Genomic DNA, 27,099 nt, shown 5'->3' with positions numbered 1-27,099 from the left:
TGTCTTTTAAAACATTTTATTTAACTAGTGTATTGACAATATCCGAACAATAACTTCAACATCCATCAATACTGTGTATAAAAAAAAATATTAAATAAAAATTAAATACCACTTGTTGCGTTACATCCAATTTATTTACCAACAATCTAAAAAGCGAGGAGAATGAAAACCAAGGGAGAATCAACTTTTTTAATTTTAATTTTTTTTTTCTTAGTATACTGTAACATGTTTATTGCAAGTTGCGGGTTGTTGCAGGTTTTCAGTAGTCGTCGATGTCGTAAAGGTTGTCGATTTCTTCGTCATCGAGCTGCATCGACTGGAAATCGACCTTGTAGCGCAGGAGACCTGTAACATGTCATATACTTGTGTTATTTTCGTCATACATATTAAAATATGCATATTTGAAAAATGTTAAAATGGAAATGTAGAAAAAAATCTAAAATCAAAAGAATATATAACAAAAAAAAATTAAATGAAATAAAATGACAAATTTTAACAAAACATATTTTTACTTAAAACTTGCAAAAACTATTTTCTAATATGTATCTTTATCGACATTTTTAATTATGACAATTCGGAAAATGTCATGTATTTTTAAAATGGAAATATGTTAAATACCTAAAGTCAGAAGTATAAATCTAAAAAATATAAATTATAATTTTATGACATTTTATTTAAAATTTAAACATAAAATTTCTGATACAAGGAAAAATTTAAATAAAAAACAAAGCATACGACTCGACCGTCAATTTGACATATAAATACAAAAATCAACAAAATACAAAAATAACGAACGTGAACCGTCAGCGAAGATAAATTTCTAGATAACGTGTACCGAGATAATTCCGTATCATATTTTAAACTAATTAACGTACAAAAAATAACATATTTAAAAATATATTATTTAATAATGACAAAACCGCAGCAATATTATAAATAAAACCTTTAAAAAAAACTTTCGACCAGATAACAAGCAGATAAAAAGCGATTAAAATCTTTTATTACTTTCAAACGGAATCCTTTGATAATATTTAACATTAAAATAAATTACTTTTTACATTATTCTTAACAAAATATTTAGAACTTGAAATTGTATACTTTTTAAGTTCATTTTCTTAACGATAATTTACTTAGGGCGTGTTCCACCGGTCGCTGGTAAGTTGCTGATCAGTTTTATCGGCTATTTCTCCTCAACTAATAAATTACAACTTTTTTTTCAGGTTGCATAGCTTATAGAGACCTGTAATACCACAAACATTCTAAGTCGTTGCCGAAACTATCCTCGACCCAGCACAAAACTTTGGCCACCTTACTCACACAGGAACGCTGTGATCTTCTGTAAGGTTGAGGAACTTCCACAGTCAGGCTGCTCTAAATAATAAGCAAGGCTTTTTCAATAAATTTATAGAGCATGTCACGTATCCTCCATATGTATTATAACTTTAGGGACTCACAAGTCGCAAATATACTGACCAAACGAATTTTAATTTTGAATAAGAAAGTTAGTGAAACTTTATATTTGAAAATAAAGCGTCAAAAATTTTTATCTACTGGATATCGTCTTGCTTTATATAGCTTTATCAACCACTGTTAAACAGGCCCTCAGCGAGTCATCATCAAAACAATGAGTATAAAAAGCACACAATATCAACTTACTTATAATCACCCGGAGCATCGACTGTACATGAGGCGTGCAACTATAAACGTTACAGGCATACGTTCGAAAGAATATCGCGACGGTCTCTTATATCTTCGAAATAATAATAAAAATATCTCAAAACGTTTTAAAACAATACGCGGATGATTAAGGCGCCGTTATCTTTACCGCCTTTTCGATTATGAAACCCTTTTGCTGAGATTTTCGAATTTCGACTTTTCCGATCGCTACTAAAATTTATCCTAAAGGCAATTAGCAAATATTTTAACTCATCCACTAAATAAATATTGGCGCCAGTGGCGTAGTGAGGAAGGGGCGCAAGGAGGGAGTAATGTCCCGGCGCTAACAAAAAAATTACTGGACATATTATATGGTTTTCGAATGGGGGGGCGCGCTAAACAGGCATTGTGCACCGAGCGCGAATTAAGCTCGCTACGCCACTCATTGGCGGACCTTTAAAAATTTCTTTCGGTAAATATTTTGTCCACACTCGCAATGGGGCTCCTAGCAAACGTATTACCCCTTAACAAACGTATCGTTTTCGAAATAGAACGGTTTTTTTTTGATAATAAGAGCCGGAGCTAATTCGAAAAATATGATTTCCTACTTTCTCTTTTTATATTAAAATATGAAATTACAAATTAAAAGTAAAATATCTCAGTGTTTATTAAAATAAATTTTCTTTGCATTTATAACAAAATGCGTTAAACCAACATATCGTAATAAACACGATGGTTACAAATAAATGAATAAAACAAAAATAAAAAGTCGAGAGGTCATTTCCAAAACTGATCAAAAGTCCACTTTTCCACAATTTCATTTACTTTCAACATTTGAAAGTAAACTTGTTAAGAAACAAATTAAGATCATTTTTCAGTGATTCACATTATATTATAATACATGAAGGGAATCTTAAAAGAATAGATTCCAATCATCAGAAGCATCAAGTAAATACGAGGTTTCAAATCGGAGATGACTACTTTTGAAAACAACCCCCTAAAGTCTTCGCAAATAAAATACACAGGCAAACAATAATGTAACTAATAAAAAGGCAAACACAAACCCTATGGAAATAAATATCATAAAACATGGACAAATACAGACCAAATTCTCACACAGGGTTATGAGAGTCTATGAGATCAGAGTGCCTAGTGCGAGTTTTATTCAGAGAAACATGACAGAAACGCGTTTATACGTGAAGATTATTTTGCATGGGAATTTAAACAGTGCAGCCTAGACGATAAAGAATAGTATACGATACAATCGATACAGAGCCATCTAGCGGCAAACGCGAGAACTAGGTTGCAATGCCGAATTTCCCATACAAAGTAAAGTTAAAATTTACGCCCGTTATTGCGAGACGGATTAAACGAAACTCGCACTAGGCACTCAGATAGATTCTTATAACTCGGTATGAGAATTTGGTCTGCATTTGTCCATGTTTTATGAGATCTTTTTCCATAGGGAACTACAAGTACAGACATAAGACACAAAGGACCATGCACTACGAGTACCTGTACCTTCCCTCCTGAGTTCGCTTGCAAGAGAGAACATTTACTGTAGATTCGTTTCATTGTATTATTATTATGAATATGAATATGTATTGTTGATAAATTAATTAATTTTTTGATTTTGATTATATGAAATGATTTTATTTTATGGTATGAGACTGCAGATAAACTGGATTTAGACCTATTTAACACTACAAATCATTGTCTAAAACGTCTTATGGCTGATCAGTTTTTTAACCATGGGTGACTGTTGGCCTAGGGAAACAATTTTTTTTTTTATTTTTTTTTTTTACTTTAGTCCTCTGGTCTTTTGTTAGCGCATTAGTGCACGTGTCTGTCCTATATTTAAGTTCACTTGTGTACCTATATGTGGAAACTTTTAATTGGCCTTTATGTGCCTACTTGTCTATCTATCTGTAATTGATATAAATCCATGTTATTTTAGCTGTAAGTTTTCCTGTGAAATAAATAAATAAATATGAAGTTCCTCGGTAAAGCTTTAGATTAGGTAAAACCGAATTTCGGGACCGTGGGGGGATGGGGGGGAGAGGGTGGGGAACGCTACCCCTGGTACCACTGTCACACCTCGGAACCCCATGGTTATAGAGATATCCATGGTTAAAGTTTTGAGGTTAGAAGAAGAATTTCGAAAGTTAGAGGAACGCTTGGCTCCGGCGCTGCGGGAAGTGCAGCCCTTCCGCCCTTGCGTGCGAGGGCTGCCCTCCCTCCGCGCCTCCGCAGCACAAAAAAAACACTCTAGGGGTAGGACAGACCAAGACCACGTGGACAGTGGGGTGCTCCGATTCGGTTTTGGGTATTTTTCGAATTTCTAAACCTATATTCTAGCACGCAATGTTACTAATTTTATTAAAATATTATGTCTGACGCGTTATTTTGTTTAAAAGTGTCGATTTGTCACACAATGCAAACAGTACGAGCTCAAAGGTATTATAATAGCTTTAAATTCTTCTTCTAACCTCAAAACTTTAACCATGGATATCTCCATAACCATGGGGTTTTGAGGTGTGACAGTGTTACCTTGTATAGATTCCCCTACACCCTACACACCCAAAAACCCCATAATTCGGTTTTTCTAATTCGGTTTTACCTAATCTAGATTATTATTATTATTTTTAGAACGAAACGATAAGTGGCCTGTCATTTTTTATTAAAACATCTATTTCTCAGTTGTTAATAAAATCGTGTAAAAACAATAACTTAACGTTTAAAATGCTAATATCAAGTGCGAAATGTGAATATAACATCTTAAAGCTACGGATCGAAGCATAGTTACCGCAAGTTGTATCGTTTGTTGATCTTGAAATCGAGATTATTTTTACGTACTTCTGTTCGAAAATAACTTATAAAGTTGCAAAACGGCGCATGGATTGCACTGCCCGCAGCGTTGGAGCTAAGGTGAAGTCAGACGCGGAGCTCAAAGGTATAATAATAGCTTTAAATTCTTCTTCTAACCTCAAAACTTTAACCATCGATATCTCCATAACCATGGGGTTCCGAGGTGTGATAGTGGTACCAGGGGTAGTGTTCCCCACCCTCCCCTCCCCCATCCCCCCACGGTCCCGAAATTCGGTTTTACCTAATCTAGATCTTAGCCAGTTCCTCTATATGCATATACTAAAACTTTAATCAGACGATGCAAACAATAATTTTCTGTCTGTATGTTTGTTTCAGCGTTACGAAAAATCTACTGCACGTAATAAAAAGCGGTTTTCTGTTGTGATCCTGAAAGTATGACTTAAAAGTGGTGTATCATGTATGGTTCATCTTGATACACCGTCTACAAGTGTAGTTTATTTGTTATTACTACAGTACATAATCTAGTAAACTGTAGCTTGTATCGGTTACTTTTAGATATAATTCATTAAAATTTAATCAAAATATTCATTTCTATGTTAAATCGCAGATTTTCGACGAAAATATTATATATATATATATATATATAATTATATATATATATCCCTTTTTACGAAAATTGCGGGAACGGAAGAGCATGAAATTTCGCACACCTATAGTTTATATAGAGAAGGAGTGCAGAATGCTAATATTTTTTAAATTATGCATAAAAATACATTAAGCATCACACACACTACTATGTATTTGACACACACACGCATATATACTCTTCTGTTTATTATTACAGAAGTCATAGTCTTTAACTAGAGAGCCTTAATAATGTTCAAACTTATAAGTTAATTATGATCGAATTTCGACCACTGACCGACCACTAGTAATTATAGATTCTTTAAATTCATTGTTCATGCAGTAATTTTAATATTATTACTATTATTACACAGTTATTTTTTTTTGATGTCACTAGGTCGGCAAACAAGCGTACGGCTCACCTGATGGTAAGCGATTACCGTAGCTTATAGACACCTGCAACACCAGAAGCATCGCAAGCGCGTTGCCGACCCAATCCCCGCCAGGAGCTCTGGTCACCTTACTCACCAACAGGAACACAACACTGCTTGAAAACAATATTATTTTGCTGTGATCTTCTGTAAGGTCGAGGTACTACCCCAGTCGGGCTGCCCCATATTTTGAGCAGGAAATTCCTGCTGTGCCCTACCTTAGTTAATTTTAATATTATTAATAGTAATTATTCATGTAGGCTAAGTTTAGATCTTTGATTGGCTTGTTATTAAACTACAAAGGGATTTTAAACATAATATTTTCAAAAACAAATAGTAATAAATAACACACGAATTTCATAATGCAAACATTTTTATATATCAGAAAAGCATACACTTATGATCCATATTACATGTTTTGCTATTCCGTACAAATTAATTAATCGTTACTTCGTTTCCAACTTACGCACTAATCGAAATTAATTTTAAATTAATTAATATCATAAAATATACCTTAATTAGAATTGCACTCAAATAAAAACTAAATCTAGTGTTGCTACGCTTGTGCCAAGTTCCTATATTCAGAAAACTAAGCGTTTTAGAATATAGGAGGTTGCTACATTAAAAAAAAAAAAACGATTCGTTTAGTCGTTCGTTTCCATTGAGAACGTGTCGTTTGACGGTTCGTTAAAAAAAACTACTATTAATGAAAAGCGATTCTATTTTGGAGTTTTACTCTTCAAGAATCGATTTTCATTTAAGACCTCCGGTATGAAAGAAAATAGGAGTGAAATCTACTGAACGAATGACCTCGTTACGTTTGTCGTAACGCCATCTATCGATGGGCGTTATTTGATTCGTTTATATTAATCTTTTACTTAGACTAGTAAGCATTTTTTGTACCTATTAGAAGGAGTAAACTCGAGTCGTGCGTCGGAGATGATATTACCTTGACTTTTATTTTTATAGTTTAATTTCGAACGTATCGTGTTAAATGTTCGTAAAACGAATAGTTTCTTAATATAGGAACGTGGCTTCAATAACCGTCGCGACGATGACGCCGCGCTACTTTTAATACGTAACTAATAATAACATCTCTCCTATGTACACTTCACACCTTGTATGCTTCTCTCTTGATTATAGTTTTACATAGCTACGATATAAACGTCTGGCAATGTGGATTATTATGACGACTTTATTAGTTTAAATGTCAATAATTGTTTGCTTCCAAACGAAAACAATCGACTACAATTTACACTACATTTTACGACAAGTCGGTACAATATTTAATCACATACGCATTACCTGAGATAACTCAAGAGTACTCTTCAAATCCCACATGACAAGCACCAGCTTCCGATTAAAGTAATCAACATAGACGGTACACCCAGTACAAAGTTACGAGGTAACACATAAGGAAAATACAATCGATTTGATAACCATCTTTTTTCGAATTCGGTTATTGACGTTTGAAACCCAACATTTTTTTACGAATTGTAACTTGAAATCGAATCAAACGCATTACTCTCCTTTTGGGCTTAAGGACAAGTAATAATCATTAAAAAAAATATATTATTTATGAAACTACCGCCGTGTGTACTTTGGTGTCGGGTCAATGAGCGAGTCGCCGAGTTTTATAGTAAGTCGATTATATACAGCCTCTTCACCGTGACCTTTCAATTCAAACTAACGTAGTAGTAATAAGTGCTTACAACTGATTCATTTTTGTTCACGTATGTCGTCTATGGTATGTCATGTCTATATGGCTCTAAACGGAAGGACGCCAGTTTAACAACAAGTTGTATACATTATTTGTAAATAATTTTGCACGGTCATCTATGTACAATCGCGAACATAAGTTACTTTTAGCTGTAGACTAATATAATAGTACTATTCAATATTTCCCCGCGAATTAAGCAATGTGTATAGTATAACAACTATTTTTGATGTATAATAGAAGGCACGAAAAACTAGCTTGCGATGCACATCAGGTACAATAACATGGCCTAAAATTTAGTGTCATATTGTGGTAAAATGTTTACTATGCAATTTTTGATTTGCTAATGGATTGTATGCAAGGAAAATGCATTTAATAAAACACTTGGACCTTGGAGTAGCAGTGATAATTTTTTTCTAAATGAGATAACTCCTCGTTCTATTGCCTCCACTGGTGACAAGAAGGCCAATGATTTGTACCAAAACTATCTGTAAATATTTAGTTCCTAAGTTGTGAATTGTAAATATGTATAATGTTATTAAACTATTGTTATTAAAAAAAATAGACGACATACAATACATAACATTTATATGATATAAGTTCACTTGTAAACCCATCTCGTGACTGTTTCTATTTGACATACATTTTGTATGTATGTATGTATGTATGTTGTAAATGGTATGTATGAGTGGTTTAATTAAGGCCCCTCGCTTGTATCGACTTGTTTATTAATATTAAAATATTTGTTTGTTCAACGCACTTATTTATTGGTTTCATTATTAATATTACGTTTTTAAAATTTAATTTTTCCATTTCACACATTTCTATAATTTAAACCGAAATTAATTATGAATACTTCCAACGCAGTATAGGATCTATGGCAGTTAATTACGTATTAGTATGTTTTGTGGTGTTTGCCCTTGTGGGTCTTTTTGTCATGGCGTTTAGCTCACACCTTAAGCTTTATTATTAATTATATTTCTTTTATAAATTTAGCGAAGTATGTTCGAATTCCGACAGTGTCTGCTTTCGAAGTAGCGATGACCTCTATGGACTTACATAACATTGTAAAGTGAGTCAAGAGTTAAGCTAAAATTATAAGCTTACTCAAATGAAATTTATACATTTTTATGGAAAATTTCTTCAAAAATATCATAGCTTAATAAATTGAGATCTTTAATTGCTGTATTATTATTTTCCCTAATTTTTAGTAAACTGTAACACGACCTATCATTTGAAGGCATTTTGGAAGTAATTTTGCAAGCCACTGCACAACATGCACTTGAGCTATACAACTTTGACATTTCTGTTTGTGTCTAGAACTTGAAACTACTCAATATCTACAACTAGCGGCCCGCCCTGGCTTCGCATGAGTGCAAATTACTGATAATTTGTATGTTGCTCTACCATATTATGACTGTATTATACATATAAACCTTCCTCTTAAATCACTATCTATTTAATAAAACCGCATCAAAATCCGTTGCGTAATTTTAAAGATCTAAACCTACATAGGGACATGCAGCGGGAAGCGACTTTGTTTTATACTATGTAGTGATACTACGAGCTGGGGACACGGGTTACTTTCAATACTAAAATTCAATACTCCAAGGGGAGAGTTGTTATTGTTTAAACACAAAACTTCGAACTACCTCCGAAAAGAACAAAGTTAACACTACAGGATTATATTTATAACATTGGCCGCGTTCCACCTAAGGCCCACAACGCCATTGAGCACGACCGCTGAAATTGCCGTTCCACTAATGTAAAAAACGCCGCGGTCGTTGTGGGCGAATTTTATATGTGAAACGCATATTTGGACGCTGTCAGGTGTCAGCTGTATGCTCGCAATATGGCGGCATGGTGAAAACATGCAGCTTGTGAGTGAATATTTCGTATGGATTGGAGTAAAACTTAATTCAACATGGATTTCCGGAAATTCATCGTTGCATTTTTGCAGAATCGAATGAGAGATAACATTCACAATTTGACATTGACAGTTGTATTTTTTTTTAAATTCCCGCCACGTTTTGATGAAAGCCAACTTTGTAGCCAACCTGTATTTTGCGGACGATGTGATCGCGAACACGTGACGTCATCTATGACGTCGAGCGAACGCTTGCGACGGCCACGAGCCTTAAGTGGAACGATAGAATGGGCGCCACGGGCGTTGTAGAGGCTTAGTGGAACGCAGCCATTATGAACATGTTACAGCAGCTCTAACAGTTAAAACGTAACTCACGTCCACAGCTCAGATGTAAATATTCAGTATTTTAATTTGTTTTTTATATTTATCGACAGTACTTTAATAAGGCATTATTTATTGCTTCTTATATTGTTAATCTTACATTATTCGCAGCTAAGGGCCGTATTAGCTTTTTCATTTTAATGCAATACTTTGCGAGGCTATTTAAAGAATCGAAAATAGTTTAGTCAGGTCGAGGTCGCTATCGATTCTCCAGTAGGCTGTATTTAATCCACATTTCCAGACGTTTATAATATTTTATATTATATTTGGTTATCGTCTCGTTTACAAGCTATTCCGACGTAATGATGGAATGATACAACATACATACCGCACATTTATCGCACTATTTAAGACCAAATAAAAATAAATTAACCTGTGTTATAAGATATTAAGCGCTTTAGATTAAAACTGTTGTTTTTTAAAGTTTTTAATACGTTTTTAAAGACAACTTCAATAAAAAATACATTTATTGAAATATTACTTTATTTAGCTTAATAAATTCAATACTTTGCGATTAATTTCAATAAAATTTCAATCTACCCGTATTATATCACGTTATTAATGCGCGTGACTCATTCTTGTTCGAGCGACCGAATTGAACGGACCTCTCTTTTGTTGTGACAGTCAAATAAAGTTGTAAAGAATTCAATATTTTGTAGGTCATTTTATTTCTAAGTAGCAATCGTTTCGAATGAATGACGTCACCAGTTAAAAAACGAGTGTGCTTCAGACCACACGACTGAAGTAAAACTTACGAAACTCTCCGACGAATTACGAATATCTCCCTCTCAACTTCCGTTCGCTTCACCCGATCACACTTTTCGTGACGCTCTCGTCACGCATTCACCAGCTTACTCCCCAAGTCAAAGGTGCGTAAAAGAGGTTTCACTTCGAAAAAATATTGGTGACGCTTCGTCATAATTAAGTCATACTGATATCATTGCCTATTTCTACTGGTGACTCTTTTGATGTTGTTTAAATATTATTTTTTAAAATACTTATTTGAAAGTTAGTGTAGAAATTGAAATTTACCCAAAGTTCAGTAAAAGAAGCTTGTTCGGGTAAAGCCGGTAAGTAAGGCTAGTGTTATATTTACGTTTAATTGTCTGTCCATCATTCCATCATTAGTAATTAAGGCGTTATACTATTGCTAAAGGCAATATTGGTGGTTGAGTTAATGAAATGTGGTGGGTTTCGGAGGGGTCGCGGGGGTCGGAGGGGGTGTAGCTAAACTAGCCACTACCCTGCGTTGCCGAAGTAGCTATAATAACGACGAAAAAATATGTTTATTGATTATTTATAGTATTTCAAGAATTTTTATACAGAATGCTTTGCGTATTGGTTTCTAACTAATGGTCTGTTCTCTATAAGTTCTTCAAAATGGTTTCAATGATTAGAATTTCTTAAACAATGTTTCATAAAAATGTTACGATTATTAAACCCATCGAAGTGAAAAATTGAAAATTGTTTTTTTTTTTTTTCAATACAAGCTTTCGTCATTTTGTAATCATCTGTGAAATTACTGAACAGATTTCATTGACGATTTAACAATAAGATAGCTACAGTATCTAGAAGTGAAATGGATTTCCACGACTTACTGCAGATGAACCCACGAGATTTTTATAATAGTGGGCTACTTGCCCAGTATTGGGACCTGACCCCCTCCGATCCCCCTAGAAGTCAAAAATTATGTGCAAGGTGTTGACGTATAAATAATAGATAAATACATGTTATAGAGAAGCGAGACAAAAATTAAAGATAGAAGTAAAGAGATAGATCAAAAGATATGAGTGTAGAGGGCGGGGTACGGGCGGGTGGACACTTAGTTCTTTATAAAATTACTATAAATTCCAAAATCACACGAAAAAATACCACTTCGTTGCTAAGGAAATTGTTAATTGATATGAATTAGTAATAAAAAACACAAACAAAACAACCAAACCTCGGTCGATACATTCGAAAACCTTTCGTTTCATTTACGGACTGTTAAGTTTCGCTTCACGAAATTCAACGGTTAGTAAGTTGTAAAACGAAACGTTTTCTGAATATAAGGGACCGGGTTTAAATCTAATAATAACAAAACAAAACCCGCAAGCTTAGTAATATTTTCCTTTACTTTCCAAGTAAATAATAAAAATTAACCGTTTTTAAAACTGCTAACTAGGCTATATAATAACAATGTGAGGAAAAACGTTTAGTACAAAAACCGTCGCGCGCCACCCGCCCGTCGACCGCTCTGAGTATTTCAGTCTGGAACAGTCCATGCAACGACTACGAGTGATCGAGTATGAGAGCAATCGATTTTGTCGAGTGTGTCGAGTGTGTCGAGTGTGACGAGTGTGACAAGTTTGTCGAGTGTGTCGAGTGTGTCGAGCGCGTCTACGTGGGGAGTATGGGAGCAATCGGGCGTGTCGAGTTAGTAGTCGTCGAGGTCGACGTCGTCGAGAGGCTCGTCCAGCTGAAGCGACTGGAAGTCCACCTTGTACCGCAGTATGCCTGATGTGTTAGTGTAGGGACGGGTCGATTATAAATCGATAAATATTCATTTTATCGTTACATCATACAATAGTTCGAGAGGCCGTGACAAAATTTAGTCCATATGTATGTATTTATCGATATCAAATTGATTGCTCACAAAATATTATCAATATTTGACACAAATATCATCAAGCGAATGGCGTTAATAAATTATAGTTAAGTATATTTATATAGTATTTGTCGATATTAAATCGATTTTCCATATGAATGCGAACGTAGATGAAATCGATTTGAATCGAATTCGATAGTAAAATCGATAATCCAGCGGCGTCCGAGCAGCGGGGAGAGAGAAATGTTACGATTAGTATCATACACTTCGCTATATTCAGAAAACGATTCGTTCCGCTCACGAACGTTTGTGAGAAAACGAAACGTTTCTTGAATACAGTACTGGGGTTAGTATTGCGCTGGGATCCTCTGTCTGTTCTTTGAACGACACTTGCCTATTAGGAATTAATATTATAACCCACACTATTTTATGGAATAGCTGAAGAGTTAAAACGCGCTCATCTTAGAAAGCAGAGTAAAGCATACAATAGGCTATATAACTTAACGCCATGACCAATCGGAGCAGTTGTAATGAAAAATGTTCCAGGAATAAATAACAATAGAACTATACATCTTTTGATATCTTATAAAATGGTATAGTATAAACATTTCTATGTGGACGAAGTCGCGGGAACGAGCTAGTACATAGTTCGAATACTAAATAGCTTTCATATGCGTTCGTTAGACGTTTGGTCTGAAATTAACTTATAAATACTTATTAACTGATGTAAGAAAAAGACCATTTACAGTAATCACATCGAAGATAAAATAAAAATGATTTTATACCTAAATATATATAAATAATTCTTATGGGATTGTAAATATACAGTCATTAAACACGAATATTAAAAACAAAATGAAAAGTTTATGTACAAAAAGTTCGTAGCACAGTTATATTTACATGTTTCAAACCGAGGGTAGTTGTAACTACGCAGGGTCCTTGGTCAGTTAGCGCTATGGGGTTGTATAGCGTACCTGGCAAGTGCGTCCTTACGTATCCCAGCACACCACTAGCTTACGACAGTCATTCGTGTGTTGTACGAAGGACAAATATATGAAATAACACATCGAAACACGGTACAATAATGTATAGAAAAAAAATATCCAAAATTTACGAATAAAATGGCGGATTAAGTTCGCCGGGTCATCTGACATCAGCAAATTCGACTTTTTTTTTTATTTTTGTCCTTCCTACAAAACATAAATATACATATTTATCAAATTCAAATATTGAAATCTAAATAAACTTTAAACTGTTAATTAAGCTTTCAATATTTTTAAGAAAACACAAAGGAGGTGTTGAATTAATTTGTTTAATCAAACATTTTATAAAAACTTAGCTATTATTTACAGTATTTTGTTGTGTTAATAAAGCCCGAAAAAACTTAACTCAATGAACCACAGTGAACCAATCGATCCACTATGATCCAAAATTAACTAATCGAGCAACTGGGATATCCATAGTGAACCAATCGGTCCATTGTTATCCAGAGGTGGACCACAGGTAGGAGGCAGGTGGTGGTGGTGGTAGGTAGGTAGTGGTAGGTAGGTAGTGGTAGGTGGGTGGTGGTAGGTGGGTGGTGGTAGGTGGGTGGTGGTAGGTGGGTAGTGGTAGGTAGGTGGTGGTAGGTAGGTGGTGGTAGGTGGTGTGTGGTACTCACCGCCGATGCCACCAAAGCCCCGCACGAACTGGGAGCCCTCCTGGCTCTTGTCGGTGATGATCTCCAGCGTGGCCCCGAAGGACTTGTAGTTGTTGGCGAGCCACTCCAGCAGCGGCTGGCACTCCACCAGCTCCAGCTCCACGCCGCTCTGAAACACGGCCACCGGTGTTCCATCACTGTCGCACTTAGTATGGCCTACTGTAACGACTCCACGCGCGGAGGTTCGATAGTCTCGAGGTGCCAAAAGCCCGTCCAATGCAAAGTATGGAACTATTTGTTTACAAAATTAACTCTTGGTGTTTCTTTAACATTATTGGTTTATCGTTGCATATAGTTAATAGAATTTTTTTTTAAGTTACTGTTAATTTTGATACTACTTAAGTAGAGCAACTTTTTTCAGATTCAAAATCAATTGTTCTCTTCAGTTGAACCCACTCACTTCACCCATCACCAACTTTTAGCAGCTTAAATGTTAAACGATTAAGTCCATACATGCAGCTATCTCGGCAAATAATAACATTAATATCTATAATAATAATATTATATAAGATTTTGCTTAAACGCACTGATCTTAGGAACAAAATTGAAAAATTGTATTGCCATTGGACAGTCCATTTACCGAGGAAGGATATCATATATATTAAATTCTCGTGTCATGGTGTTAAACATTGAACTCCTCCGAAACGGCTCGACCGATTTTAATAAAATTTTGTGGGCATATCGGGTAGGTCTGAGAATCGGCCAACATCTATTTTTCATACCCCTAAGTTATAGGGGGGGGGGGATTAAGCGGGTTAATAACATATATGGCAAAGAAACGTTTGCGGGGTCAGCCAGTAGAATATAAAATATATAAGGAAGTTTTTTCCTTAAATTAGTTAACATAAATATAGAAACAACTCACTTCCTTATCGGTGAAATGTGACTTGTCCTTCTCCTGCTCGGGCGTGAGATGAAGGATGGTCTCTTGGTTGGTGGCGTGCGACTTCAGGACATATCTGAAATTGTATAAAACCATATTATAGTGATTTCTGAATAATCGCTCACGTTACAATCACACTACTGCGTGAATAAGATTCATAGCATTATGTTAGAATAGATGAATTAATTTGTAAATCATTAAATATTACAAAACGAGTTCCCCAGTTGTATTGTCAGTCAGCCCGTTCAAAATAAACTTAAAAATCTGGGCTGAACTTAAAATGGCGCCCAGCTCCAGCGATATTACAATGAAACAGACTCAGACCCACCGCTGTATGTCGAGGTTCTCCCAGCAGATGAGCGTCTCCACGGCGCCCAGCTCCAGCGATATTACAATGAAACAGACTCAGACCCACCGCTGTATGTCGAGGTTCTCCCAGCAGATGAGCGTCTCCACGGCGCCCAGCTCCAGCGATATTACAATGAAACAGACTCAGACCCACCGCTGTATGTCGAGGTTCTCCCAGCAGATGAGCGTCTCCACGGCGCCCAGCTCCAGCGATATTACAATGAAACAGACTCAGACCCACCGCTGTATGTCGAGGTTCTCCCAGCAGATGAGCGTCTCCACGGCGCCCAGCTCCAGCGATATTACAATGAAACAGACTCAGACCCACCGCTGTATGTCGAGGTTCTCCCAGCAGATGAGCGTCTCCACGGCGCCCAGCTCCAGCGATATTACAATGAAACAGACTCAGACCCACCGCTGTATGTCGAGGTTCTCCCAGCAGATGAGCGTCTCCACGGCGCCCAGCTCCAGCGATATTACAATGAAACAGACTCAGACCCACCGCTGTATGTCGAGGTTCTCCCAGCAGATGAGCGTCTCCACGGCGCCCAGCTCCAGCGATATTACAATGAAACAGACTCAGACCCACCGCTGTATGTCGAGGTTCTCCCAGCAGATGAGCGTCTCCACGGCGCCCAGCTCCAGCGATATTACAATGAAACAGACTCAGACCCACCGCTGTATGTCGAGGTTCTCCCAGCAGATGAGCGTCTCCACGGCGCCCAGCTCCAGCGATATTACAATGAAACAGACTCAGACCCACCGCTGTATGTCGAGGTTCTCCCAGCAGATGAGCGTCTCCACGGCGCCCAGCTCCAGCGATATTACAATGAAACAGACTCAGACCCACCGCTGTATGTCGAGGTTCTCCCAGCAGATGAGCGTCTCCACGGCGCCCAGCTCCAGCGATATTACAATGAAACAGACTCAGACCCACCGCTGTATGTCGAGGTTCTCCCAGCAGATGAGCGTCTCCACGGCGCCCAGCTCCAGCGATATTACAATGAAACAGACTCAGACCCACCGCTGTATGTCGAGGTTCTCCCAGCAGATGAGCGTCTCCACGGCGCCCAGCTCCAGCGATATTACAATGAAACAGACTCAGACCCACCGCTGTATGTCGAGGTTCTCCCAGCAGATGAGCGTCTCCACGGCGCCCAGCTCCAGCGATATTACAATGAAACAGACTCAGACCCACCGCTGTATGTCGAGGTTCTCCCAGCAGATGAGCGTCTCCACGGCGCCCAGCTCCAGCGATATTACAATGAAACAGACTCAGACCCACCGCTGTATGTCGAGGTTCTCCCAGCAGATGAGCGTCTCCACGGCGCCCAGCTCCAGCGATATTACAATGAAACAGACTCAGACCCACCGCTGTATGTCGAGGTTCTCCCAGCAGATGAGCGTCTCCACGGCGCCCAGCTCCAGCGATATTACAATGAAACAGACTCAGACCCACCGCTGTATGTCGAGGTTCTCCCAGCAGATGAGCGTCTCCACGGCGCCCAGCTCCAGCGATATTACAATGAAACAGACTCAGACCCACCGCTGTATGTCGAGGTTCTCCCAGCAGATGAGCGTCTCCACGGCGCCCAGCTCCAGCGATATTACAATGAAACAGACTCAGACCCACCGCTGTATGTCGAGGTTCTCCCAGCAGATGAGCGTCTCCACGGCGCCCAGCTCCAGCGCCCGCAGCGTGTCGTCCACTCCGAAGCAGTACTTGCCCGTGTCCTGCAACACGGTCGTACAACATTCATGTCAGAAGGCGCTCGTGCTATACGACTGATTGATTCTCTAATGTTTATGTGCAATTCACTCATTATAATGAATCAACTTTCTGGATTTTATCACGGTTTATTAGGTTTATAAGATGCCCGACGTTTCGGATACTTTACAGAACCAGGGTCACGGGAGGTCTGTCGTCTCACTGATAAAATCAGTCTCGAAACATATTTTGAAGTGGAAAAGCCTATGTGGCGCCCTCTGCTGTCATCTCCATTCAACGCAAGTCATTGAATGATCGCCACGACAATTATATTTCAAGCAACGTATATTACTACAGTACATTTAAAAATTAACAACCGCTCAGGTGTAGTGATGTGAGTAGTCTCCTAAAACAACAAAGTTTTACAACAAAGTTTTGTGATTCCCGCTCGAGATGGATATTTGTACAAATATTTTTTTCGGTTTGATTCTGTCCTTGTGAGTCTCCCCTCTGTGCCTCAAAGAGCACGTTAAGCCGTCGGTTTCGATTGTTATCGCACACACCTGATAGCGATCGTTACTCCTATGCCCAGCAGTGGAATGTTACAGGCTGATTTCGAATGCGACATTTATAAATTTAAATTAAGTTAGCAGTACCTGTGAGATCTCGTCAAAGTATCTTCCGATGAGTTTCTTCTCCTGTATGAACTTGACGTTTTGCAAAGACTCTGCGGCCAGCTCAATAGCCTGGTTGAACCCGTTCTCGCCTCCATACGACACGTCCACCAGCTTGATGATTTTGGATTGGAGACGCTGGAAGGTTAATGATTGTAATAATTAGTTTACAGATTAAGTTTTTTTCTTTGTGTGAAAATTTAAATTCAAGATCTCCAGCTATCTATCTACGTACCGGGTTTCATTAAAATTGGTCCAGTAGTTTTGCGTGACATAGTATCAAACATACATACATCCCTCCTCACGAACTTCCGCAAAAAGGATACATTAACTGTTTCTGATGACCAGAAGCTCTTGTGATTGACTGACTGCATTAAACATTACATAATTACTAACTGAGTGACTTTCCGGCGTCACCCGTGTTATAGATCACGCACATCATTCAAGTTACAATAACTTCTAGTCAAATAAACCAATACAAGCATTTTAATTACATGGTTATACTTGTGTTACTTTTCACGACGTTTAGTCATGGCAAACATTTGTATTGGCCAAGGGTTGGACGTTTTTGCATAAGCAAGTATAGTGTGTTTCCGGACTCCGATGCCGGGGAAAAACCTACTGGAGACCGTGTCAAGCATTTAAATAAATAATTACTTATTGTTGTTACTTATGTTAAGTAGCTCTTACAGCAACATGAGTAACGATTGGGACCTTTTTTTTAGAGCACAAAATACATTCATTGCTTAGTGTGGTGTGGCGATATTGATGGTTTATGACATAGCTGACCACTAACTAGCTGACCCAGCAAACGTTGTTTTGCCATATATATTATTAACCCCTTTAATCCCCCTCTTGTAACTTAGGGGTATGAAAAATAGATGTTGGCCGATTCTCAGACCTACCCGACATTAACACAAAATTTCATAAAAATCAGTCCAACCATTTTGGAGGAGTTTGGCAACAAAGACCACAATACGGGAATTTTATATATTTAGATTGTTTAAATGGAGGAAAACGTACTACTGGCAGAAAGACTGGGCCATCACACATCCTCAACTGCATAACAAACGATAAATAAACTCACAGGATCGAACATATCCGACTGACTCAGCTCAGTCTTGAAGTCCGCCGAACCAGCAAGGATGAGACCGGCCACATTCGGACGGTCCGCACTGATGAAGAGCTGGGTGGCCACCTCGGCCACCTTCCTCACGTAGTTGTGACGTTTCTCCATACGGAGCCGGGCAAAACGAAGCGCAGACTGACCTCCTCGACCGTGCTTCTTGGGCAGGTCTACGGTGAACTTGTGGAGGACCTGGAACGATCGATAAGTTTAGGTTATTAACGAATTGATAACGAGGGTAGGTATGGTTTAGGTTATATTTGAGTAGTTATATAGCCTGTGACTTTCTCTGTCTGATCTGCAAATGAAAAAGTAAACCTAGGATGATATTACACATCATCGACATTTTGGATGTGGAGAAAGAAGTCGGGAGTTCAGAAACAGACACAACACAAACACCCAGGGCAAAACAAACATATATGGCATACATACAGCCTAGGTTTTAGGCGTTTAGGTAAGGTACAGTAATCTTGCTCAAAATCGGAGCAGGCCAACTGTGAGAACACCTCTACCTTACAGAGGATCACAGCTAAATAATACAATTTTAAGTGACCTCCTCTGAACCGTTTAGCATTAAACGAGATGATACAGTTATTCTCCACCTTTCTAGTAAAAAAAAGCCTGTACAAACATTTCTTTAGAGATCTGTTGAATTTGAAAGGCTTATATTTATTTAAAAAATATGCAGATTTTTTGGAAAGGAAGCAGTCAACCATATATATTAAAAATTATGTCTTACAAAATTTTAAATTAATGTACTTCTTTTCATTACAAAAATTACTAATTTGTTGTTCCCGAAACCACAAAATAAAAATAAAAAACATGGTAAATATCCCGTTTTAAATCATTTTAGTAATTATATCTCACACAAAATGTCACACTCACCTCCCGAGTATTACCCTGTAGAGTACCAAACAGAGCCCCGTTACCGTCCATGACTATGAAACCGAACTTGTTATCATCGGCTAACAGCGCCGTGAGGGCCTCCGTGTGGAACTTGTTGTCGCACAGGTACAGAGACGTGTTGATCGGCTTGAACGGCTCGAAGTCTATGTTCACTTTCTTTTCTTTGCCCTCCTCGGTGACGATCGTTCCGCAGTAGATCACGAGACCGTTTGGGGGAACTGGTGACAAATTATATTCATTCAAGTACTCAATCTCACAGAAAATCGCAGCTAAATAACACTGCTCTCATGTAATGATTCGTTCCTGTTGTAAATAAAATTGCTAGAACTTTGGGAAATGGTCAGGGTTAGGGTCAGGAAAACGCTCGCAGTCAAAATCAAAATCAAATTTATTCAAATATGCCCCATGAGCATTTTCGAATCGTCATTTTACAAATTAAAACTTGAAAAAGGATTATTATTTTTGTAAAAGTTAAGCTACCACCGATTCGGAATGTAAATTCTGTAGAGAAGAAAGATCCTGGTCTTGAAGGCATCCATAATTATTATCTGCTAACCATCAGACAGAATCGTGCACTTCTTTGCCATATTTGAAGAATAAAAAGAAGAAAAAAATAGTAATAACTTTTTTTTTAAATAATTGTGAACTTTTCTGTTATTCGAATCCATTTCGAACATTGTTCAATTTACATTTTAACGGGACAAAATGGAACAGTCAATATGTTATAGTCCACGCAGGTGATGCTGCGTGCTAAGCCAGTTGTACATAAACGTTTTTGTATTAAAATTATTTGCAGGAAACAGAATGATAATCCACATGGAGTCTCATCCCAAGTTTCCCACATCGCGCCCTCCCTTTATCAGGTCGGAAGGAAATATTCGCACAAATGCAAACATCCGCTTCGACGGATCGAATCTCCAACAGTTTTTATAATTCATTTTTTAATCTTATTATTAGAACATATTACGGAAAAGCGTAGAAAGACAAACAATAAAGCAATTTATTAAATTTCGAGTCGAAAACAATTTCAATGCCTTTACGATTAAAATATTTTCTTTACGATATTATATTTGTAGTCATAGATGAAGTAAAAAAAGTAGATAATGCGCGGCCTATGTTGTTACTGAAGCCACAAAACTCGGCTCCTTCAAGTAAACACACGCGCTCACGCACACATATGCATCAAACTACGCTCATTTTCGTTAGTATCTCACGGGGCCTCGTACAGTAACTTTGCCTTCAAAATGCCGTTCTTATGTAATTAAATGGTGCAAAAACAATACCAAAGTGAATAAAAAGTCTCAAGAAATATCGATTCACACGTAAGTATATACAAAACTTTATATTTCTTGTTATTCCAAAATAATATTGAGGTTATTCGGAACTTATAATTTCGATGTCCTGAAATGACGTACCGAGGGAGTGTTACCAGTAATTTTTATTTCCATTAGCCCAAAATGCGGGTAAGTAAATTGTAGGCAATCATAGAAAAATAATTAAGTAGAAAGTGGACATTATTATTGTGTTTTTTTTTTATCGTGTGATTTTATGTGTTATTTAAATTGAAGTCAATATGAATTTTTAACTCGTTTGTGTCTGTTTAAATTTGTGAATTAACTACTCATATTATACTACTAAATATCATGATTTTAGGTTTCCAACGAATATTTTAATAGGAGATAGATAGAATAGGTAGATGCTATACGACTGAGCTGAAATTAACTATAACGACAGCCATCCTCATCTAATGTGGTTTGTTCAAACCATTTTGATAAAGCTGACATGTACGGTACAAAACGTGGACTTGGCAGAGAACCATCACGTATATACTACTACTTACTACTACGTATTTTAATGTTGTATTTTTTGTTCTGGGACCTACCGGATGAGTCTAAAATCAGTCAATAACCAAGATTCAATCTTTGATACACCTAGAAAACATAAACTAAGAGAAAAGTTAAAAAGACAGGAACTTTATTTAAAAAAAAATTAAATCATTACAGCAAAGAGTTAGACGTCTTTAAAACAGGGACTTGCCCTTCAGAGAAATCATCAATTACTTAAAAACACAATTTTCATTGACACAGATTTATATAATTCATTAAATCAAAACATGGCTGCAATAGATTTACTTAACAATTTGAAGCGAAAAAAGGAGTAAATATATTTAAAACTATAAACAGGTTTTTATTTTCACATACCCATTTTACCTATATTAAATTAATTGTTTAATAAAAATTTTAGGGACTTTTTTTAAAAAGTGTCAACACTTCACTCACTCACACATATTTAAAAAAGTGGCTTCACTTTTTTGTTCTAAGTGCGTTATCTATATTTTTTACTTGATCTATGTTTGTAGTGTTAACTAAGACACCACAATACATTTAGTTGCACAATTAGTCAGATGAACGCCAGCAAGTCGGTCGACCGATCGAGCAACTAGTCGGACAATTGATTGTATCATTAGTCAAGTAAGTTGTTTCTTGTTTTATTCTGTTTGTCGACACCCGAGGTGTGTCCGTGTTTCATTTAAATAATTTCTTGTGGCCCTTCCCTTTAGTGTTTATTAAATTGAGGCAGCCTAGAAAATGTCACTGCAATACAAAGCCATCAAAGCATATTTAGGCTAAATATAAGCGAGTGGCATTAAAGTAAACCAATTTATACTACACATCGTTTTAAAGCTGTATACTATAATTGTGTTTGCTCGCAAACGAAAAAAAAACCGACTTCAATTACATCGACGAGTAATACAACGTAGATCGACGAAAAAATAGTCAAGTAACAACGCATTATCAAAGATTACTCAAAAAGTAGTTACCAGATCTCGATGAAATTTAAATGTGACTACATGATAATCATCGGCTTTCGATTAAATTAAAAATCATTAAAATCGGTACACCTAATAAAAAGTTATTGCGGATTTTCAAGAAGTTCCCTTGATTTGTCTGGGGTCCCATCATCAGATCCTGGTTTCCTTATCATGCTACTAAACTAGGGATATCTTCTTTCCAACAAAAAAAGAATTATCAAAATCGGTACACCTAGTAAAAAGTTAGTGCGGATTTTCAAGAGTTTCCCTCGATTTCTCTAGGATCCCATCATCAGATCCTGGTTTCCTTATCATGGTACTAAACTTGGGATATCTCCTTTCCAACAAAAAAAGAATTATCAAAATCGGTACATCCAGTAGAAAGTTATGCGGTATAATACAACGTAGGTCGACGAAAAAAGCGTCAAGTAAAAACGCATTATTAGATATAGCTCGAAAAGTAGTTGTTAGATCTCAAATAAATTTAAATGGGACCAATTGGCACACACCACCTTTCGATTAAAAGAAAATTTGTCGAAATCGCTCCACTTAGTCAAAAGTTCTGATGTAACATACATAAAAAAAAATACAGTCGAATTGAGAACCTCCTCCTTTTTTGGAAGTCGGTTAAAAAAAAATACAGTCGAATTGAGAACCTCCTCCTTTTTTGGAAGTCGGTTAAAAATCAGTCAAATCGGAAGATGAAAAATGGTCCTTATAAATTAACCTGAAGCAAAAAAAGAAGTGGGTGGCTTTAGGAGGTACGCCAAAGTCGAGAGTTAAGTCTGACCTTCATCCAAAGAAACCATGGCCTGCGTTCGGTGCGACTTGGAGAGCATGGTGCACTGTAAAATGATCTAAAGGAATGCCATCGTCAACAAGCTCTACATAACCCAGTTACCTCGCGTCAAAGAGGCTATTCAAATGATAGAACCCTATCAACAAGAACGAAACATATTCATTCACGACAATGCCGGGCCCAATGTTGCACAAGTTGTCAAAACCTCCAAGAGCTTTAATGGGAGGTCTTTCGGTATGCACCATATTCTCCAGACCTTGCAAAGACGAATTATCATCTTTTCCATTCCCTGTCGAACCATATAAGGGGTGTCACCTTCGACAATGAAGACCTTAAAAACTGGCCCAATAACTTCTTCGATGCCAAACTTTTTTATGTCACTAGGTCGGCAAACAAGCGTACGGCTCACCTGATGGTAAGCGATTACCGTAGCTTATAGACACCTGCAACACCAGAAGCATCGCAAGCGCATTGCCGACCCAATCCCCCCAGGAGCTCTGGTCACCTTACTCACCAACAGGAACACAATAATGCTTGAAAACAGTATTATTTTGCTGTAATATTCTGTAAGGTCGAGGTACTACCCCAGTCGGGCTGTCCCATATTATGAGCAGGAAATTCCTGCTGTGCCCTAACCTCAGTTAACTAAGCGATTTTTAGCAGATACGAATCGACAAATTGGTCGAGAGGTAGTAGTAGGTCTTAAACAGCAGCGGCGAATATATAATTGATTAGTTTATTGTTATAACTATTGATTTTTGTTTTAACAAAAGTCTGTGATAAAAACGCTACGAAGTTATTCCTCGACCCAATATTATCGAAGCTCACCTTTAGTGTAGAGCTTCAATCGATGTTGTACGGAGGTGATGGCTCCGAGCACGGACAGACGGTTGACACGCGACTTGATGTTGGACGCGGTGCCGAACTCGTCCGCCAACATCTTGGACACGCGCGAGATCTGGTCTTTGGGGGGGATAATCAGCGAGATCATTGATGTGCCGTTCCTGGAATGTTACATTGTTATTATAGATTAGGTTATTGTATTGTGTGGCTACGGTACTAAAGAATATAGCCACCCCTCTCTTCCCGTGGGTGTCGTAAGAGGCGACCAAGGGATAACGCAGTTCCGCTATCGCCTTGAAACTTAAAAAGCCGACCGGTGGTGGGATAACCACCCAACTTCTGGCTTTGAAATACACAGGCCGAAGACGGGCAGCAGCGTCTTCGGTGCGACAAACCCAGCCCTGCGGTCACCAACCCGCCTGCCCAGGGTGGTGACTATGGGCAAAACACATGAGTTCACGTTATTTTTGCCGTAAACTTGTGGAGGCCTATGTTCAGCAGTGGACTGTATAGGCTGTAATGATGATAATGATGATACTGATGAAATATGATTAATTGTTTCAGCTTATAATATCCTACATCTGTATTATAGCTTCTTTCTATAAACAGGAGAAAATTTGGAGCTTAATTCACCAAGCTGCTCGACTGCATATGCTTTCTCAGTCATGGTGGGGAGAATCACATGGACATACGTATATTTAGACTAGGAATTATTGTTTGGTTTATCAATTATATCAACAGGAATACAAAGTAGGTAGATGAAAAAAACAGTCAAGTAAATACGCATGTTTAGAAATAATTCAAAAAGTACTAGTTAGATCTTGATTTAATTTAAATGAGACCACATGATAAGCACCGCCTTTCTATTAAAAAATATTTTATTTATTTTTTATTTCAGAATCTATTAAATATTACAAATATAAAATTAAAAAGAAAATAATCTCTGTAATTATTTAACTCAACTTGAACACATTCATCCTTTGAGATAATTAAAGCGAGCCAGTCTATTATCTTGTTTGTGTACTTCACACAAACAAGCTAACCGTGTTTCAAGGGCGTCTTTGCAACTCATCCATCATTTTGGCAGACGCTATTTGTTTATTAGGTAATTTTTTTATAAGTCTTGTAAAAAATATGGCCACAGACGCGGAAGAGAAAAACTATACACTCAACAAGAATTTATTTTTATACCGACATGAAAAGTCATGTTGACTTCCAAGATAGAAAGTGATGACCAATCCTAAGCTACTTTTACACATAGAAAATTAATATTTTAAAATGAAATAAAAACAATGCAAACAAAAAAAACAACGTCAATTACATCGACAAGTAATGCAACGTAATTAGACAAAAAAAATTAAAACGCACTAGTCGACATTGGAATTTTCAAGGATTCCCCTCAATTTCTCTTGGATTCCTTTACCAGATCCTGGTTTCCTTATCATGGAACCACCCTTGGAATATCTCCTTTCCAACAAAAAAATAATTATCAAAATTGGTTCATAAACGACGAAGTTATCTCTGAACATAAAAAATATATGTACAGACTTGAATTGAGTAACCTCCTCCTTTTTTGAAGTCGGTTAAAAATGATCTAAGAATACTTAAAATAGTGAAGCTTGTAAATACAATAATTATTTATTTAGTTTATGGACACAATAATAACACCTTTATTCTAATCAATTTCTTAAATTATGTGTCATTCGGTAACAAACTTACATAATAGGTGGGACCTAGTCGTAAGCTTACTAGTTGAAATACAATATTTAAATAAAACCAGACAAACAACTCATTACCATTCCTGACTAATTTTTCTGCAATTTAGACTATAATAATCCATCAACACACATTGGAGCGTGGTGGATTAAGCTCTGGTCCTTCTCCTACAATGAAAGAGGCCTATGCCCAGCAGTGGAATATTACAAGCTGAAGCGAGACAATAATTTAAAATAAGCATGTGTAATAAAACTGATAATAAACACGATAGGACGTAAAAAATAGAATTTAACCTCACAGTAAATTTCCGAATGATTCAATTTTTTCTATTTATAGAGTGTAGACTCACAAAATGCTGACAGATTCAGGTGGAGCTTTAAGTGCCATCATGAAAAAACCTATTGAAATTTAAACGAACAATTTGGCCAATGACTCGGAAACTATGCACTATAGGGCAAAAGTTGTTGATAACATTATTGTAGAGAATTAAATTTCGAATATTTTATTTCCTTGTATAACATTTGTCTATTACAGCTAACACAATAGTATCATTACACATCATACAAAGGAAATACGAGTAATTCTTAAATTTGTTGCCGTATAATTCTTAAAAACACCTGGAACAGTGTTATTTTCATACATATAGCTTCTTTGTTTAGTTCACATTTATAAAGAAAGTTATGTGTAGGACATTGTCCGTCTAATATAAACATATACTGCATCTTTATTTTGATAAACAAAACATAACAATTTATTTGGTTATGTTTGAACAGTTGTTTTTTGTTTTTCTACTTTCTGTCTTTGTTATAAACAGACAAAGGACAATGACCACCTTGTTTTCAGAAGTAGAAATTTATTCTTTTAAACTATCTAATGAAAAATAGGTTTAAGCTGCCTATTGTTACATCTAATTAAAAAAAAATTAGAAATCGTAATGAGTTGGAAGAATACTAATTACATGTCAATAAGGTTCAAAATAGCTTGGCTTTAAGGTGACGTTTCTCGGCCGCAACACATGCAAGTAGTCTCGACATGTATAGAAATTTAAATATCGAATGCGAACAATGGACGTGACTTTCGACAATGCGCATTTTTCGAGCCATTGCGTTACTCTGAGGTTATACACCGCGCATGCAATTTGCGCATGTGTCCGGCCTCTGATGACGCAGCCTCGTTGGCAATTTCACCCAATCATGTGGCCATAAACTTCGCGCCGTCACAATACGAATTAAACATCACATCAAATCAAAAAAACTATGAATAAATTACGAAACAATAACTCACCCTCTCGCCATTTCCAAGCTCTTGATCAACTTTTTGATCTTCCATATTTCGACATTGCGATCCGCTGACGACTCCTCAGACATTTTGGATCGGATTAACTTTACGCTTCAAACGAACAAAACTTTAAAACGAACAAATAAATCTAGTAAATAAACTGTTTGTACACCACTGAACTCCTAACAAAATAATATAGAGGGAAAGGGAGCCTG

General features: G+C 37.0%; 1 protein-coding gene across 1 annotated transcript; it reads right to left on the bottom strand.

Annotated features, from left to right (window-relative positions):
* On the bottom strand, positions 1-27,099 carry LOC123667087 (eukaryotic peptide chain release factor subunit 1). Its single transcript, XM_045601075.1, has 9 exons — positions 26,891-27,099; positions 23,876-24,051; positions 19,416-19,654; positions 18,492-18,722; positions 17,387-17,542; positions 16,656-16,756; positions 14,657-14,750; positions 13,753-13,900; positions 1-345 (listed from the first exon to the last, which is right to left on the bottom strand). The coding sequence occupies exons 1-9, from the start codon at positions 26,971-26,973 to the stop codon at positions 260-262; spliced, it is 1,314 nt and encodes a 437-aa protein (XP_045457031.1). The 5' UTR covers positions 26,974-27,099; the 3' UTR covers positions 1-259.

This window comes from Melitaea cinxia, chromosome 27 (genome assembly GCF_905220565.1).
Source record: "Melitaea cinxia chromosome 27, ilMelCinx1.1, whole genome shotgun sequence".
Lineage (NCBI taxonomy): Eukaryota > Metazoa > Arthropoda > Insecta > Lepidoptera > Nymphalidae > Melitaea > Melitaea cinxia.
The sequence above is the reverse complement of the archived record's forward strand: the minus strand, read 5'-3'. Positions and strand labels throughout refer to the sequence as shown.

Bases quoted from the DNA above. Each gene is read 5' to 3' on its own strand.
- LOC123667087 (XM_045601075.1), bottom strand. From the start codon at position 26,973: ATGTCTGAGGAGTCGTCAGCGGATCGCAATGTCGAAATATGGAAGATC. The intron at 14,751-16,655 runs GTGGGTCTGAGT...ATACAATTTCAG, and splicing joins GAGAACCTCGACATACAGCG to ATATGTCCTGAAGTCGCACG. The intron at 13,901-14,656 runs GTGAGTTGTTTC...GCCGTGTTTCAG, and splicing joins CACATTTCACCGATAAGGAA to AGCGGCGTGGAGCTGGAGCT.